This window comes from Gadus chalcogrammus, chromosome 9 (assembly GCF_026213295.1).
Source record: "Gadus chalcogrammus isolate NIFS_2021 chromosome 9, NIFS_Gcha_1.0, whole genome shotgun sequence".
Classification (NCBI taxonomy): Eukaryota; Metazoa; Chordata; class Actinopteri; order Gadiformes; family Gadidae; genus Gadus; species Gadus chalcogrammus.
The window spans coordinates 16,348,680-16,367,218 of NC_079420.1; the positions used below are offsets into that span (position 1 = coordinate 16,348,680).

Consider the following 18,539-nt stretch of genomic DNA (forward strand, 5'->3'; position numbering starts at 1 on the left):
TGATCGGAAGGCCCACTCCATTTAAACTCGCTGATGGATAGTCCCATTAACTAACCCTGGATAGATAATCCCACTGAAACTACACCTGGTGAGGGATAGTCCACATCAAACGAACCCTGGTGATTTAAAGTGGTCGATGTTGTATGTGTGGTTTGTGGATTTAATATAGCCTACATTCATCATAAAGTCAGCCGCTGTGAAATTAGGTTCCAACCGGAAATGAGGTTAGGCATGTTGCACTGCTGACCGAGAAAAGCATTTCCTGTTGACATAGTTTCAGATGGAAGATAGTATGTGTTGGTGGTTTAGACCCTTTACATTTCAGCTAGGAGGGAAACGTTTGCGTTTGAGTTTGCATATACATTTGTTCTGTTAAGGTTTTTAATTTCTTATACCTGTAGCAGTTGCTCCTGCCACCCAGGTGGCTACACATGCCACCAGGTGGCTCTACTGGTCTTGTCAGACACGGGTAGTTGATGTAAGAAACCGGTTTATTGCATTGTTGGGAAAATTTGGCTAGCAAAATGTTGCGAATACAGTACAGACATGTCTACACTGTGCATTGTATGCCCAATGCACCACAGGTGTGCTACCTGACCCAGCCCAAGAGTCTAAACATATCGGATGTCAGAGCCCTCCTTGAGTGTGTGTGTTTATGGCTGGTTTATACTGTATCCGTATATTGCCCAATGCACCACCAATGCACCAAAGGTCTGCAGCCTCATCCAGCCACAGAGTCTAAGCAACATGACTGGGGCCAGGTTAGGGTGCTAAAACAAGCCAACAACCACCAACACTACAATGCCTAATATAACTTACCATGTATCCCACATTTTTACATTTAATGATGGATCACACCTCCTTGTGCCATCCTAACCCCACACAGGTTTCAGTCGGAAGGAGTTTCGTGGGAAGCTGGCCATCGCCATCACGGCCAACTTTGTGAACAGGAACACCACGGCAGAAGCTAGCGTGGAGGAGATCAGTGGGGTGGCCTTCATATTCAACCAGAAGTTCTTCCTTGACCTCAAGGAGGAAACGGGTCAGTTTATAAACCTAAAACTGACATGCATTCATCTGATTAATAGTAATTAATACTATTGGTTTGCACTTATAGCAAACAGCTCTGCAGTTCCTAAGAACAGTATACAAATAGATCGTAGATAATGTTAAAAGGAAACCCGGTCACAGTCGGCCTCTTGAATCAATGTCATGACTCACCTCAATTATTATGATGACAGGGATTGACTTGGAGAATATAGTTTACTACAAAGACAACACCCACTACTTTGTCATGACTGCTAAGAAGCAGAGCCTGCTGGACAAAGGTGTCATCCTAAACGTGAGTTCACTTTCTTTTTCTTTGTGTGCTAATGTAAACTCTCACGAGGGACGTATTGGAGAATCCCAAGTGACATTACGCAGACATCTGCATGTGTGCTATTAAAAGGGAGTGCAAGGGCATTGCATTACATGCTTTGTCAACAAGTGGGGGGATGTGAATGAAATGGTCTGTAATTGTTTGTGCCCACACACGAATCAACCCCCCACTCCTTTCCAACAACACACATGCACACGCACACTATGAGCTGGAGTTGCCAAACCTCAGGGAGCCATGGTCTTTGCAGGGATTAGAGGGGGTAACAAGGTTATTATTATACCATGGGGAAACTGCCTGGATCATATGAAGATGACATCTTAACAGAAGAGGCAGATGCCTCCTCAAGTATTTGCCAAGTTATCAGGTACACACATATTAATATATAGATATATAGACATAGATATAGATCTATATTTAGATATATAACATGCTATCATGTTCACTGAACTACAGAGGCATTCACATGCTTACGCACACAGAATTTCCACCCGTCCCTCCCTTATACCCTCCTGGAGCCTGCGTCGTGTGTGTGTGTATGCATGCACAGGCCTGACCGCAAGTTCCCACATGGCTCCCACGTTACAAAATAAACATTATCGCCTCACGCGTGTGTGTATGCAGGCCGGATGGTGTATAACTGTTATAATTGATTGTAGTTGCCAATATTTTCATTTTCAGATTCATAAACACATTTTCTAGTTCATATTTTATTTCCTAGTTCTTTGAACCCATTTCTAAGTTTAAAGTCAGCTTTATTGTTGATTCCAAAATATGTGCAAGACAAATTGCGTTTGTCTCCGACCCATAGCGCAACATATAGAAAAGGATAAAATAGGTAAAATTAAATAATATAAGTCATATTTACAGATAAATTAATTGAAATTTTGCAAAATAATTCTGAATAGTGATTTGATGTCCAAGACCTTTATCATTAGTTCCCGCAGTACACGTTGACACACCAAACAGGTTGTCCTGAGTCGGCGGTACGATGTGTTCCCCCCGCAGGACCACATGGAGACGGAGCGCCTGCTGCACCGGGACAACATCGACAACGAGGCGCTGCGCTCCTACGCGCGCGAGGCGGCCGACTTCGGCACCAACTACCAGCTGCCGTCGCTGGACTACGCCGTCAACTCCTACGACCAGCCCGACGTCACCATGTTCGACTTCACCTCCATGTACGCCTCGGAGAACGCCGCGCTGCTGCGGGAGAAGCACGGCCGCCAGGTGCTGGTGGCGCTGGTGGGGGACAGCTTGCTGGAGGTACCGTATGTGTGCAGGGTTACGTGTGACGTAAAGGCGATCCGCCCGGCTCAGCGTTTGTGTAATATAAGAGAGTATGTATCTGTCTGAAACATCAGCTCAGTTTGCTCGGAGAAGAACGTGCAGAGGTGAAGCCTTGTTGTTGTCTGTTGTCATTGTCCTGTTTTTCGAGGGGAGCTGTGTGTTCCCAGCTTTGAGCCCTCCTTCTCTCTGGTGTCTCCCCACTCATATCCCTCTGTGGTGTCTGCCCCCAGCCCTTCTGGCCCATGGGCACCGGCTGTGCCCGGGGCTTCCTGGCTGCCTTCGATACAGCCTGGATGGTCAGGGGCTGGACCCAGGGCCGGAGCCCTCTGGATGTACTGGCTGAGAGGTGTGTTTAGTTGACCCATGGTCTGTGCTACATTCTGCACTTTGCATGGATTTTGGAAGATGGTCATGGATGCTGACAATCGGATGCTCCAATATTAGATTACCGAGCTCTTATTTTAAATGACCGTTCCTCCCTGTTATTTGTCATCAAGTCAAAGAGCCCTTTTCCTGCCATGTGTTTTTATCATCAAGTCAAAGAGCCCTTTAATGTCAAGATGTCATTGAGCTTTAGATCCTGTTCTCTCTCTCCAGGGAGAGTTTGTATCGGCTGCTGCCTCAGACCACCACTGAAAACATCAACAAACACTTTGAGCAGTACTCCATTGAGCCTAGCACCCGCTACCCCAACCTCAACTCCAGTGTCATACGCCCACATCAGGTCAGGGTGACAGTCAACAGGATACTTAAATAGATAAATATTTAACCCATAACTCTATCCTATCATCTATTCCTGCTCATTTCCTTCACCTCTCTGTTCCGCTTTCTGCCTCTTTAATTTGTATGTGTTTTTAATGTGACTTTGTTCATTTATGTTTTTCTTGTTTGTTTATTGTTCTCTAGGTTCTGTCTTATTATGTAAAGTGTCTTTAAGTATAAAGGAAAGTGCCATGTAAATATATTGCCTTCATGTGTTCTCTTAGGTGCGTCATCTGTTGATGAACGGCCAGGAGCACTCCTATCCGGTAGAGAGGAGAGGACCTTCTCGTAGATCTACCAACTTTTCCAGTACAGGTGAGGCGCTGGCCAAACTAATGATACTTCACCCCGGACCATACTCTGCCTCAACAGGCCTTCTCTTCTAGTATTAGATCTCAAGGGAAGTCAAGTGAGGTTAAATCCAAGACTTTGAATATTCAAATGTAGATTTGAATCCTACTGACATCGTGTCTCCATACTGATAATGTTGCCTAATTTCGTCACAATTGTTTATAGTTTGCGCGTTGACGTTGCTTGTCCTTTTTGTTCAATAATCCACCTGCCTCTGTGTCTTCATGTGTGTCCCAACTCTGAACTCTGAACGTTTCCAATTTATTGGATACACTGTCATTTGAGGATTTATTATAAGGTGGAATATATTCAAAATCTTTAAATAAAATGGGTACCAATCATTATTTTTAGCACTGGGCCCTCTGAAGGTCTTGCAGATTCTATGTGTGTTTGATCACATGTTGCTGTTCATTACAATGCCAGATACATCCAGTATGGCTTACCGTCAGTCAACCAGAAGCTGTTCAGAGTGGGAGGGATTTGTTGTAGTGTCACAAAAGTAGTATGGAATGGAAGTATTGAATGTGGTCATCTTGAGAGGAAAATGTTTGCATGTCTGTCATAGAGTCCTAACTGGTCTGTACGTTTTACATCTTATGGTAAATAAGAGAGACACTTCTGACAAACTATAATTTCCTGTAACACTACACGAAATAGAGTCTGCAGAATTCAAAGGACTTTACATCTCTCACTCTCTCACTCACTCACTCACTCACTCGTCTATCTGCCTCTGCCTCCCTCTGTCAGAGGCGGTGGTGCATCAGAGTGAGCTGCTGACCTGGTGCCAGAAGCAGACGCAGGACTACAGGGGAGTGGAGGTCACCGACCTGGGCTCCTCCTGGAGGGACGGCCTGGCCCTCTGCGCACTCATACACCACCAGAGACCTGACCTCATGTAAGCACGCACGCACGAACGCACGCACGCACGCACGCACCCACGCACGCATGCGAGCACACAGTGGGAGGGAATGTTATAAGCTTGCGGATTATTGGATGCCTCACATTCAAGTCACTCCCAGTCCCTTTCCTCATCAGTATGTAAGCTCAATGCGATGAGTATGACCCCTTTAATATGGCAGCATTTCAATTGGTCCATCAATGTCAGCACCTGTTGCACCACTAAAGGTTTCACCACAGGGCAACCTTGAAGCTGTCTCTTGTTTAGTCCTTTATTCAAATTTTACTCAGAAAGAAGGGAAAATGTGAAGACTTTACAGAATTTTGCAGCAATGCAAAGCAACTCATAAAGTGACTGCTTGAGCCGGAAATACACATCCTTGTATGAAAAATGAGACAATATTTCCTTGTTTGCTATTGTCTAGTTCTATGGAAACTTGTTTCACCTGTCAGACAGGGCTGTTTATCACCCTTTTATCAAGTGTATAGATCAATACAAAGCATTTAAATCTGACCTCAACTCAGAAGTCGATTTTCAGACTATATTGATCTTTATTTAATAAGCTTTAAGTATCATCAATTATAATTTCAATTATAAGGGACAAATGCTGCCTAATGGTGTGATCCAGATGCCTCGGACACCAGCCTTCCGAGTTGCAGTAGTGACTTAATTTCCGGTCCTGGAGCACTTATAGCGTTCCCGTTCGTCTTTTTGATTGTGCATTGAAATTGGCTAGTCTTTGTTTATTGTTCGCTACATAAGACTTTTTAGCAAACCAACTCGAAAACAAAATTTACATTGTATTGCACAAACAGCAAGACCGTGCAATGCATAACGACATTAAACTGACCAACCGGCGCAGCCATTTTTGTTGAGAGCGTCATCACTGAACTCGGTATACTCTCAGAATTCCGAGGTAGGCCAACCAAAAGGGGGCGTGCCAACGTGAAATGTCGCAAGAAAAGCTTGGAGATTTCCCCACTTGTAACTCGGAAGGCGGGTGTCAGATGCATCTGGATCGCCCTGTAATCTCAGTCACACACTCCCTATTTCAACAGAACCACCCAAACTTTGTTGGGGTGTTCATCTTGTTTACTCTTTTTGTTTTTAGAAACTCTTCCTCTATCCTCCCCTCTTGTCCTCCTTCCATCCCGCCCTGGCCCCAGCGTTCATCTTGAGACTCCTCTTCCTCTCCCCCCCTCAGAGACTTCGAGTCCCTGGCCGCAGAGGACTCTGCGTCCAACAACCAGCTGGCCTTTGACCTGGCGGAGCGGGAGTTTGGCATCCAGCCCGTGACCACGGGGAAGGAGCTGGCCCTGGAGCAGCAGCCGGACCAGCTCCTCCTGGTGCTCTATCTCTCCAAGTTCTACGAAGCCTTCAGGAGACTGCCTGGGGGCCACGGCGGTGAGGCCCTCTGTTCCTGTTTCCTAGTCCCACTCGAGGTCTTCCTGGAGACATGGTTAACCTGGCTCTGGCTGTGGAATTCCGTATCGGGAATTCAGAACGTCGTCAACACCGCGTCACATGAACTTCAAAGAAACATTTTGTTAATTTGGCTTGAATCTTACAAATGCAGAACAACAAAGGATCAAATGATCGTATGATCCCTGGGAGAACGATCTTAAAGCCATTGTTCATATGAGTTGGCAAATCTTAATCTTTTCTTTCTCAGTGATGTCAGGGTCCCTACGTGCCCAAACCAATGCCAGTCAAGCCATTGGAACATTTGTTCCGGTAGAGTTGCAGTTCAGAGTAGAGTTGCATGTTGCACAAGTCCTTCAAAACATTCAGGTTAGCCTCTGCTGCCAGAGCCGTGAGTGGTATGTGTGCCTGGTTGAGTGGCACACTCCACTGTGTGACGCTGTTGGCCGCCAGCCCTCGTAATAGTTTTAAGAGGGTCCAATCACAGCCCTGCAACAGTACTTGCTTGTTCATATTTCATCCTATAATGAGTCCACTATGGAGCTTAGAATTTACCTTGAAACTGTGCGAGAACGCTCCGGTGTATATAGCCTTAGGGGGCTTGAATCACAGTGTTTCTTTTTGGGATAAAATGGCATAATGAACAAATCATTCCAGTGGTATCAGGCAGAGTGAGTGATGTTTTCATAATTTTGACAACAATTCTTGTCTCACCAGACTCAAATGAACCAGATGAGAATAATGAGAAGTCTTCAGGCAAAACAAACCACACCCTCCTGAACCAACCTCACCATAGAAAGAGAATCCCTAAGGTAAAATACACGGTCATATACTAACCTGTTTTCAGCTCCTCTTTATGTCAAGCACACACTTTAAAACAGAAAAGTAGTGATATTATCAGTCAGTCACAAAAGCTCTGAGCCAAAATCCAGAAATAAACTTGTGGAAAGCTATGTTGATCTGATACCTTATGATATCCCATCTTCATGCAGAATGACAAAAAGCTGGAAGACAATGATTCTACCAACAAGAAAAGACGGAAAGGAACTCATTACCTTGCTGAGGTGTGTTTCATGAAATATTTGGAGGATATATCACTTAAATCATAAATAACATGAGTGTAGAAATCCAACATTGAATATGTTCCACCTCTGTCCCTTCTCACTCACCTCTCTTGCCCGGTCTCCTTGCCACCCAACAGTTGTCCTGTCAAAGTGCTCCCCTTGCTGGTACCGACGGAGAACTGCAGGAAAACAAGGACCGCTCAATGGCAAGCCTCCTGGCCAAGTTTGAGGAGAACTCCTCGTCCACAAGGCTCCACAACAAGGTGAGAGGTTGAAAGGTACACGCTTGTTGGGGTATTCAGGCAGACGGTCTGTCTGTCTGTCTGTCTGTCTGTCTGTCTGTCTGTCTGTCTGTCTGTCTGTCTGTCTGTCTGTCCTGCAGATCAAATTGAGTAAAGCAAGTGATCATGAATGACAATGGAACGTTTAAGGAGCTTGCCATGTTGGCACCTCCATAATCTTTGAAAGGTATTTTGATGACAGGATTCCTTACTTTTTTGTTTGCCATCCTACTTAGTCAAGTGTTCTTGTAGCTGAAGGGGTATCCATGTTGGAGTCTTGGCAGAGGAGAACAACAGATTTGTGGGCGTTTTGGTGTTCAGCTGGCTGGATCCCCAGCCTTTGTCTGTTTGGGTTTTGTTGCTGAGCTGCTGAGTGGGCGTCGGACTATAATTAGTGGTTTCTTGTCCTTATGTAAACCAGATGAAGAACAGGATGCAGGAGAGCTTGCTGTTGACAAAATGTTGCCAGTACAACACCATTTCTTTGATTATATTTGATTTTTTTTAGGTACTTTATGTACTACATTAGGACTGCATGGAGGAGCTTTCCTCATGACGCGTCCGTGTTCGCCCACTTCGTTCCCTGTTGTTTTCATACTGGGTCGTTTCGCCTTCCCTTCTTACCCTCCTGTCCCTTCATTCTCTGTGCATCACCCTTAGTCTGACGGTGAGGCTTCAGATCCCTTCCTTTCCCCTCCACCGTCTCCTATCTCCAGCCCTTCTTTACCCCCTGAGCTGGAGGAGGGGGACAACCCTCGCTTTGCAAAGCCAAAGCTGCTTACCCCTTCTCCTCCTCCTCCCCCACGCCCCAAGTGGCAGGTAAAATCTGTGTGTGTGTGTGTGTGTGTGTGTGTGTGTGTGTGTGTGTGTGTGTGTGTGTGTGTGTGTGTGTGTGTGTGTGTGTGTGTGTGTGTGTGTGTGTGTGTGTGTGTGTGTGTGTGTGTGTGTGTGTGTGTGTGTGTGATTTTAACTTAACTAGTCTTAATTTTCCTTTTATTTGTTTTCTTACTATTTTTTCTTTTTATCTCTGATTTCCTCTTATTTTCCTCTCCCCCTTCTCCTACTCTCTATTCTCAGCCCTCCATTTACCTTCGCTTGCTGGAGGATCCCAATGCCGTGGCCCGGCCAACCAGCCCTGTGTATTCCCCTGAGACCCCTCCTACTCAGAACGGTTTCGACCAATCTCCTTTTCTCTCGTGGTCTAAGAGCCCCACAAGCCCATCTAGATCGCCGAGCCCAAAGGCGTATGGCGTTAAACACTACTCCGAGCGTAGGCCTGCTGCCCCCTCCACCAGTCACTTCTCTAACACCGTTCCTTCTAGACCAGGAGACGATCATCAGGCTGAAGAGCACGACGAAACACATAGCCAGGTGAACTGCAGGCCTCGCTCGCTGTCTCTCTGTACTAATCTTATTCTGTCCCTCCCTCTAATTCTATATTTTGACATTCAAGTTCTCTTCTATCACAGGTTTAAGTATGATGACTAAAAATGCATGCAGAGAACTGTGACATTCAAAGGTTGCTGGCCATTCTATGACCTTCACTTTGTCCTAGAAGCTCTTCTTCATCGTTCAGTTAGCTGGCACACTGCCCTACTTGAATAACCACTTCCGTTTCCCCAAAGGTCGTCATGACACATTCAATACCCTTTCTTTTTGCCCAATTTTGCTCATATTGTCGCATACATGTACACTTTAGAAATCCTACATCGAGAAGTAGATAGAGAACTGGGTAGAGATGGAAAACATACAAACAGTTCTGCTAGAATTCCCTCGATGCCCTCATCTCCGTTTGATTCAATCACAATGTGAAGACGTTGTCATGTTATTTTGCAAGAAACCACCATTAGCGTGGTGAGGGAGTCATGGCTCCGTGGAGTTGAGCGCCTCTGGCCCTGTGTGCAGGGCAAGGTGTCCACCCGGGAGTTCACCAGGAGGAGCATTAAGGAGAGGGCTGGCATCCTCTGCTCCATGTTCCCTGGCTCCAGCACACAGCCCGCCTCTTCTTCATCTCCCCCTTCTCCTCCTCCGCGTCCTTCTCCGGAGGTCTTTCAGTGATGCGACAGCGATGCCATGCTTTCATCTCTTAACATGATAGGAGATCTGATCTGCTTGTGTGCCTGCAGTGTTATTCTTGATCATGGTCTATATCACTAACCTTGGAGTCCTAGAGTTTTAAACTATCTCCTCTTATATTATCACTCAACCGATAGATTTGCCTTATGTAAGAGCTTGCTGGTTTTGGTTTTGTGTTTGTTGCTTGTTATCTCCTTTTGAGCCGCGTGGGTTTGGACTAAAATGCTTCTGTGTGGGCAGAATAACCAGACTCAGCACTTTTGTAAAGAGCTTCCAAGAACCTTTTGTTGAGCATGATCTAAAAGGACATCTAACTCCTTGTCATGCTTTCTGGTTGTATGCCTGTTTGAGCAGTGCACTTTTGCTTGATGGACTGGCTGTCTGTGATCTGGAGACTCGTATACAAGGCTCATGGAAAAGAAATGATCATCTAAATTAGTAATTTAAACTCCCACCCAACAACCAGGGAGGCACTAACTATTGTGAATGATTTGATTATATTTTTTCCGAATGGAAAACAAAGTATTGACTGCCAATTTTGTCTTGCTGATGCATGCTGGGACTGTGTGAAACCAACTTTGGATGCTCTCCACAGAATGACTTCTCTCCTCTTCCCTCATTTCGCCTTTGCTCCCTACACTGTTTCACTCTCTCCTCCTCCTCTATAGACAGAACTACGTACATCCTCCTCCTCCTCATCTTCCTCTTCAAACGCATCTAAGAGCCTTCCACTCCAGCGTGCAATCCACAGCCCCATACCTCACCCCTCCATCTCGGGCGTCTCCTCCACCCCTCTTCTCCCCTCCCACATCTCTCACCCTCCACGGGGGCCAGAAGAGAAGCCTGACACATCTCTCCCTGCACGGCCCAATGAATCTAAACACAAACACAACCCTGAGAAGGGTCACTCTTCTGATACGCACCGTGACAATGGACACCGGGGTACCCCTTCTCCCCCAGCGGGTTCTGGGGTTCAACGAGTGTGTCAGACGGTAGCCGCTCTGTCTCACACCAATGACGTGTGTGCGGCCGCTCAGACAATGCCTGCCGCCACCACTGACGGCTTTAAAGTCAATGTGGAGCGCGGGGAGGAGAGTTTCAGTGGAGGATCTCTAGGGATGCTTAACGGATGCAAATTGACCGAAAGTGTCAAAGAGAAGGTAAAGAAATGCATGTGTTCTGCATATCGGAACCTAAGGCAGATGTATGGAGGCTGCTCTCCCTTTTGATATAAGCTTATCTGTAAATGTTTTTACACTTAATTAAAGCAAACCTAGTTATTGTACAATAATGATCCTAGTTGATTTGAAAATCTTGAAGATCTGAGAAGCTTATGGTTAGGTTGAGGCTTCTGAGGGGTGGTCACTCAAAGCCCCTCACTGTGATGTCTGTTTTAGTCCGTGGGGAGTGGGGCCCTTTTCAACTCGAGAAGAATCACTCGAATGCCTGTAGCGCGCTCGGACAGCTGTCCCGCAGGCCCGCAGAAGTACAGTAAAGAGGTACTTTCTCCAATACCTCAGTTTAGAACCGCCGTTTCCTTTTGTCTTTTCCCCCCTTTGTTCCTAACTCTTACTGTTCTCTGTTTCCCTCTATTCCTTCTTATTCTTCGTATGTACGTTGTATTTCCTGTTTTCCCCCTACCTCCGTCTGGTGTGAACACCAGCGTACTGTTGGCAAGGTGTCTTCTGCCATTGACGCCAAGGCTCAAAAACTGGCGATCCTCTATGAGACAATCAACAGGCCCAATGCCACGCCGGTAAGCTGCATGTGCTTGCTTGCAGACTTGTAATTGAGCTGTGTAACCAAATTATTTATATATTTGTACTGAAGAAGGGCATGATTTAATTTCTACCCCAGGTTCTTACGTATTAAAGGTGGAAAAGGACCCCACTTTCCCTTCATCCGTTATGTGCCTTTCTAAAGTTTGATCACCCAAAATTAGCGAGGACCCTTTGAGTGTTTGAGTGCCCTGTCCGGATGGAGGTTGTACAATAATGAGTGGAGCTTCTACTCAGTGTTAGGATTAAATATGGCGTACCTTGACGACTGGCAACCACATAAGTTTGAGCCATGTTCAGATGTAATGTCTGCCCTTCCAGGGGCCAGGGTCTTTGTGCTGGCGGGTCCTAAGGCATTAGGAGTCAATAGGATCTGCGTTGTCTCTATCTGTGGAGGCCAAAGCAAATGGACCAAGACTTGAGTGTGTTTGGAGCTCTATGTCACATCTAGGAGATTTGCTTCTATAATGGCCTTATATAACGCCCATCCCTGCTTCTCTGCAGGGAGACTGATGAAAATCTGTAAGGCAGAAAATAGGCAATCTGCTGAGTTAAATTTGTATAATATGCAGTGACTCTAAAGCAGATGAGGCTAAAAGTATTGGCACATTGCAATTACTCATTATCTAGTTGAGCTAGCTGTAGTCTGGCATTGAAACTTGGCTGTGATTTCTGGGTAGTATCCACTGTGGGAGGTGGGTAGTATCCACTGTGGGAGCTGGGTAGTATCCACTGTGGGAGCTGGGTAGTATCCCCTGTGGGAGATGGGTAGTATCCCCTGTGAGGTAGGTAGTATCCACTGTGAGGTGGGTTGTATCCACTGTGGGAGGTTGTGAACGGTGAACTTTGGGGTTTATCCATCAGTGGGTGCTGTCATCGCGGCTAACCTTGCGCCCTCGTCCTGCTCTGGTTCCTTCTCGACGTCTAAAGCCTCTCTCTGCCTCTTCTCCCCATCCCCGGTTCAGGGCTCAGTGAGGAAGGCCACGGCCCCGGGCCTGGGCGGCAGCGACACCTGCCACTTCTGCCTGAAGCGCGTGTACATCATGGAGCGGTTGAGCGCAGAGGGCCACTTCTTCCACAGGGAGTGCTTCCGCTGCGCCGCGTGCGGCTGCACCCTGCGCCTCGGCACCCACTCCTTCGACTCGCAGCAGGGTGCGTCACGGTCGGGTCACATGGGGCTGTTTGTACCGGAGGTTTCCTAATATTTCGGGCGAGGATGTGTCCTCCTTAAAGCCTGAGTTAGAATGCTTTTATTCTATTTTGCACGTAAGAAATTACATGAATCATGTTTTTATAATCCGTATAGATTTCTTTGCCTCTATATGGTCCTTGGTTTTATGATGCATTTTTTGTTCTTTGCCATTTGTATGTTTTTGTGACCATTCAGTTTTTTTGATTTGAAATGGTATAGGTGCATTATGTACTTGTTTTAAGCGATAATGTGCATGCTATTGCAGGGAGTTTCTACTGTAAAAACCACGTGAAGCAGCGATTAGGCACTAAACCGGACGCATTTAAGAAGAAAATGGTAAGTCATGCTACAATGCATTTTGAGACAACTGAATCCTTGTCCGATCCTTCACTCATTCAATCTATTCTTAACATCTGCTTCAACCTTCTTTGTCGTGTCCCATTTCAGAGTGACCACAACGGCGTTGGGACATCTAGCTCGTCATCGTTGTCGTCATCTAGGGCCACCAATGGGCTCCCGGCGGTGGGCCCCCAAGCCCCGACATCAGGTACCCTGGGTTCCTGGCTAAGGCGCGGCCAGAGCTGGCCGTGGCTCGCCTGCCGTGCCGTCTGTGTGTTGCCCGGGCGGGTAATGGGGCATGTGTGTGAGACTGCGAGCGCCGTGAGGGCCCATCTGAGCAGCCGCTCAGAGGACTATGTGTTCCTGTGCGAACTGCTGAGCCTGGGCCTTGGTCTGGTCTGCTCCATGCACCAGGTGCTAGGGCAGATGTACCAGGAGGCCCAGACGCAGCGGCCATAGACAGCATCTGCTGCCAGGCCTCACGCAGCCTTCAGTCTGGCCTTCTTAGGTCTCAGGCTGGCCTAAAAGAGGAAGGCAGTGGGGTCAAGTTCACAGAACAATTGCCAGAAAGGAGTGTGCAACTCTACTTATTATAGTGGCTGTAGGTAAGATTCACGAGTTGTAATGGGAGAGCAGAACAGGGTAGACGTATCATCCAAATAAATGTCCTCTCCCTCTATGCTTCTGCCCTCATTCACTACTTTTCTCCACCATTGAGAAGTGTTGCATTTCAAATGCTGATCGACAGGCGAGATGGTTCCCAAACCAATCAAAAATAAATCTAAATTGGCTCATATAGAGGCGCAGTCGACTTTTAACCTATATTCTCACAGTGTATTTCACTCACCAATAGCTGGTGTTTGTATATACTCTGTCTAATTACACTCAAATAATAGCTCGTAAATCCTACCTACAGAACCTGTTTTAATAGCATGTACACCAGACTGATGTGACGCTAAATTGTGTGTGCTGCATACTAGGCGGAACATGAAAAGGCGTTTGTATCCCTTTATTTAGGCTTTATGCACCTATCCAGTGTGTCTTTATTATGTATATTGAAGTAGGCTCAAGGCCTTGTCCAAATACTGGAGTATTATACTATACTTTTTTTATTCTTTAAGTGCTACCAGAGGAAATCCACATTCTCTATCAGCCAATCTAGAATGAAGTCAGATTAGTGTCAATAATCAAAAGTGCCCACAATATTTACAAGTCAATTTCATGGCTTACACAAACATATAATTAGGCACAAAAACAAAACCCTTTTTTTGCTCTAATTTACAGATTTACAGAAGTACAAATCTCAGCACACTCAATATGCTGTATACACCAATCACAACAATTTCAATTTATGTAAAAAGTTAAACACATGTTTTTTTTGCATTTGTGATCGTTGAGTATTTGGTACAGCTGCTACACAAAGTGAATCTTTCTGAGCTATGAAACAATATGCTGCTACATAACTTGAGTGGTTATGCAAGCTATTCTTATTGCCTGCTCTGCATCTAGACTTACCAGGTACCTGTTTATGTTGCAACAGAGATGCGCAATGGAAATGCCAAATCAGTATTTTATTGGTGCTTTTTTTTTATCATTATTAAGACAATGGTTTGCTTAATAATTGTATATTTGTTGGATAGGCAATGATACCAATTTTTTTTTTTGTCGATGTCGTATTTAAATTGTCACATTGTGTTGTAACTTAAATGTACTACAGCTTTATCGTTTTTTTTTTAATGAAGTACAGCGAGTTAATGCTAATTTGCCCCTTTATCTTTGCCATTCCATTCCATTTTTTCTATTTCCATTCCTCTATAGACTTTTCCATGTTTACTCTTAATCACTCCATTCCATTCAGTCTTTTTCAAGTTTCCAATGCTGCATCCTCTGATTGGCTGATTCACGGCAACAGGGAAGTTGATGTTTGGCCTGCTATGGTCACTTAGCTCTCTGTGATTCTTTTTGGCTGCCTGCCGGCCTCCATAGTTCTACCACCTCCCCCAGACTAAAAAAATCTCAAACTGCATGGGTCCAAGTGCTGGCATGACGTGTGTGTTATCCTATAGACCTGGGGTCTCGTGTCCCAGAATAATTTGGATTTGCATTCAGTTAGGAGTTGCAAGTTGATCGTTCTTAAGCTATCTGCTCTCCATCTTACAGTCGCGTTGTGCCGTGGTCTAACTCCTGTCTGCCTAACACACAATTCAGATCCAATCGACTGGATACCCGTTTATGAGCGATGATTAACCCCTCTGCTCTGCGTTCCTCACAAACCCTCCTGACAGTCTGGTATGTCTCCACGTTCTGTGTGGTCTCTGTCTGTGGTTTGCGTCTGTGGTTCCTTCCCTTTCCAGAAGGAGGCCCCGCCCCCCCACAGCCCCTCTCCAGGTCCCTCTCATGCACTTCGTACTAGGCGGTACAGCGCCGCAGCATTTCGCTTAGCTGTACGCTACTTAACTGTTATATATATTTTCTATATATTATATTTATAGCTGTGTCTATAATAGCTTAATCCTTAAAACTTTCCCTGCCACCCTTGTAATTTTATGTTGCACGGTTCAGAAACTGTTCAGTTCCTCCATTTATTTATTAACGTTGTACTTTTGGAAAGAATAAAACATTGAATTAATTAAATGACCTGCTTCTTCCTTTGTTACAAATTACGCATATTAGTAAAGAAACCATCAAGAGGCAATGGTTTAAAAGGTCAGAATTTAGAAGTAGCCAGTTAGAACTTCCCATCTCTACCAGAGAAATCGGATGCACTTTAACTTTCAACAACATGGCTTTTAACCAACCACCACGTCCAAAGGCTTAAGAAACGTTCACACTTCTTTATTTTTAAAAAATGATTGCCTGCTTCTGACTCATAACTTAAGTTCGCAGATTCTGTCTTGAGTGGTACAGCTTAGCTGGCTCGCCCGATTGTGTCAGACTGTCTTAACGTTTACGGACGTCTCTATTAAAAACGTCCAAGCAAATGCAAAAGCTCAACTCAATTCACACTTCTCAATCAAAAACTTAATTTCTGGACTTGAACACATGCTGATTTCTGCTGTCCAGTGGGCTTTTCCTGTTGTCTTTCTCTTGTTCTCTTCTCGTACTTACTCTCAATGGGTCCTTCACCATCAATTTTAGAACTGCCTTTCTGTTGTATTCAACATTTTCTGAGTATTTGTTATGGCTGACTCAGCCCTCCACAGGGAGTATTTTTTCGCCATTTATTTTTTTCTGTTTTTTGCTTTCTTGTTATCAATCATACTTGATAACTTCCGGAAATGTCTTTAAATTGTTGACGTTGACTGACTGTGAGTATTGAATGCATGATACCTTATGGATGGCCATGCATAACTACTGTTGATTGCACATCTCCTCTTGTTGCATTTCAATCAACAGACTAGATAAGGAATAGATTCATGTTACACAGGGAGAGAGAGTAAATGCAGTGTTGAGGGTATTTATTTGTATTGAGCTGTTCAAGAAGCACAGTATTGGTGTGGTGCTGAAATGGTGTTATCCAGTTGTATGTGTGTATGTGTTACCTGTGACTCACTATTAGACCCATCGTCTTTACTTTCAGGTGGGCATGCAGGGTTATTTGTGGTTTCAGGGCAGGGTGCCCAGAAAGGCCTTCCAGGGACTTGCCCGGTAGCAGGCATGGTGGAGGAGGTGCTGGAAGCTACGGAGGCCTCAGCTGATACAGGTGGTCACAAAGGTATCTGAGTCGTCTGCCTCTCCCTCCTGGTTGTTTAACTAAGATCCAGCGTTTATTTAGTGTGTATATACTGTATAACATCACATTGATATAAAGTAACCAACTTAAACTATCTAACAATCTTCAAAATCCCAGAATATTTATTTTGGCATCCCAGCAAAATGAAGGTACATATTCACAAACACAGAAATATTCCCATATACATACGTACACACATACAGCTCTGTATTAGACACCAGCAACCTGTCTGGCTGTTGGTCTACCTCTGCAGCTGAACCGAGATGCTTTGCGTTCCTGGGAGATGCTACATAAAAACGTGTGATAATGCTACAATCTTAACTGACTTGATGACACATTAGTTCTACTTTCCCTTTTGTTTCTGTGTCCCCCGACCCCCACCTGTCAGACTCCGACCCCCCCTGCCCAGACAAAAGCAGCCGATGGAAGAGGAAGATCCGAGCAGGTGAAAACAGCCTCCTCATGTGCTGGGCTGTTGCACATAACCTACCTATCCTACCTCCGTCTCTACGCTATAGATAGATATCCTACCTCCGTCTCTACGCTATAGATAGATATCCTACCTCTGTCTCTGTACACTATAGATAGATATCCTACCTCTGTCTCCAATCCCTGTGTGCATGCTTGTGCACTGGCTTCTCGAGAACCAACTTGCCTATAAAGCGTGCTCTGGTTAGTGAACGACTCACTAACCATTCGATAACGACAGTTCAGTAATCATCCCCAGATCACGTTCTATAGTCTATATAGAAACGCCAACGCACAAGCAGGCACAGGGTTTGGAGACCAGTAGGATGTCTGTGCTTGTGTAATGTACATTAGAAACTTGGGTCGTCCTATCATCTTATTATTTACTTTGCAACCGCTATAACTAGTCAGTCGTTTATAACTAGAAGGAGTAAAAATATTATTAATTTATTGATGACTATGAAGACATAGGGTTAATTCCCATAGCTTGATAATGGCTAAAAATGACAAATCACAATTTGTCAAAATAACTTAATGTAGCATCTTATAGAGATTTATTCCAAGAAGAGCAGAACGGAGTGTGGGTAGGAGTAGGGAAGCAGGGGGGGCCGCACTGTTGCACTGCAACGTGTCCGACACTAGGGGTTAGCAGAGTACTTTCACGTTAAATCCCTTCTCATGCAAAAAATGAGAAAATCTTGAAAGCTTTATCTTCAATATCAACATGTTGCACAGAAGTATACATTTACTTACTTTCTTTTTTTACCAAAGCACCCGCTGGTTGTGTTGGTTCTCTTACAAAATGTTACGCAAGTTTGTTCCAAATTTTAAACCATACTATTAGATTTGTTAACCTAGAGAAAAAATACATAGTCCAGTATGTTACCCTAGATGTAATGTTATCAAAAACCACTACAATGTATCTGTGTAAAACTCATTTTCGCCTTTATCATTATTTAATCGTTCTAAGTAATGGTGCAACAAGTATCTGGGGAGAAGGTTATCCTTAATAGCCTCAACAGATAAACAGTCAATACATCACCATAACTAGTATTACCATTACTAGCATCATCATTACTATTAGCATTTTAATAGCAATCACCGCTGTTGCTACAATTGTGTTCCAAAGAAGGTTGAATTGTCTTGTGTGCATATGCGCTTTTTTTTCAAAGGGTTCCATGGAGTCATCTTAGATGGCTACATAACTATAACGGCTATTGTTGGGTCGGTCAGAAAATAGGTCAGAAACCAGATACGTTAACAGATACGTTTTTCTATTTACTTTGCAAAACCAGATGCAATGCATTCTGGGACAAAGTCCTTTTCATGCAGCGTTTGTTTTCCCTCCCCTCATGTCCCTGCAGCCTTCCCACTGCTCTTTGTTAAGAGGAGCTCCTCCGAGGCCAAGGCTAGGCCAGCAGAGTCTGCCGTGCGGAGGCAGTCAATCCGCGAGGAGGACAGCAAAGACGGCCAACTCTTGGGGGGAAAGCCAAGTGTACGTGTATGG

The 18,539-nt window shown here is 44.9% G+C and overlaps 1 protein-coding gene across 4 annotated transcripts in view; it reads left to right on the forward strand.

The window, feature by feature from the left end:
• LOC130388883 (F-actin-monooxygenase mical2b-like) overlaps nt 1–18,539 on the forward strand; it is a 37,626-nt gene that overhangs the window by 13,147 nt on the left and 5,940 nt on the right. The window contains exons 6-28 of one of the 4 annotated variants that reach the window (XM_056598452.1): nt 887–1,042; nt 1,242–1,342; nt 2,387–2,644; nt 2,899–3,014; nt 3,266–3,392; nt 3,655–3,745; nt 4,529–4,676; nt 5,884–6,083; nt 6,819–6,913; nt 7,094–7,165; nt 7,303–7,428; nt 8,107–8,265; nt 8,524–8,817; nt 9,352–9,492; nt 10,191–10,682; nt 10,920–11,021; nt 11,186–11,278; nt 12,266–12,452; nt 12,758–12,828; nt 12,940–13,039; nt 16,412–16,546; nt 16,953–17,009; nt 18,397–18,527. In XM_056598452.1, the coding sequence (XP_056454427.1) occupies nt 887–1,042; nt 1,242–1,342; nt 2,387–2,644; nt 2,899–3,014; nt 3,266–3,392; nt 3,655–3,745; nt 4,529–4,676; nt 5,884–6,083; nt 6,819–6,913; nt 7,094–7,165; nt 7,303–7,428; nt 8,107–8,265; nt 8,524–8,817; nt 9,352–9,492; nt 10,191–10,682; nt 10,920–11,021; nt 11,186–11,278; nt 12,266–12,452; nt 12,758–12,828; nt 12,940–13,039; nt 16,412–16,546; nt 16,953–17,009; nt 18,397–18,527 (3,452 nt within the window). Of the gene's footprint in view, nt 1–886; nt 1,043–1,241; nt 1,343–2,386; nt 2,645–2,898; nt 3,015–3,265; nt 3,393–3,654; nt 3,746–4,528; nt 4,677–5,883; nt 6,084–6,818; nt 6,914–7,093; nt 7,166–7,302; nt 7,429–8,106; nt 8,266–8,523; nt 8,818–9,351; nt 9,493–10,190; nt 10,683–10,919; nt 11,022–11,185; nt 11,279–12,265; nt 12,453–12,757; nt 12,829–12,939; nt 13,040–15,185; nt 16,547–16,952; nt 17,010–18,396; nt 18,528–18,539 lie in introns of those variants that run through there. The other 3 variants (XM_056598453.1, XM_056598455.1, XM_056598454.1) reach the window with 3 other exon arrangements.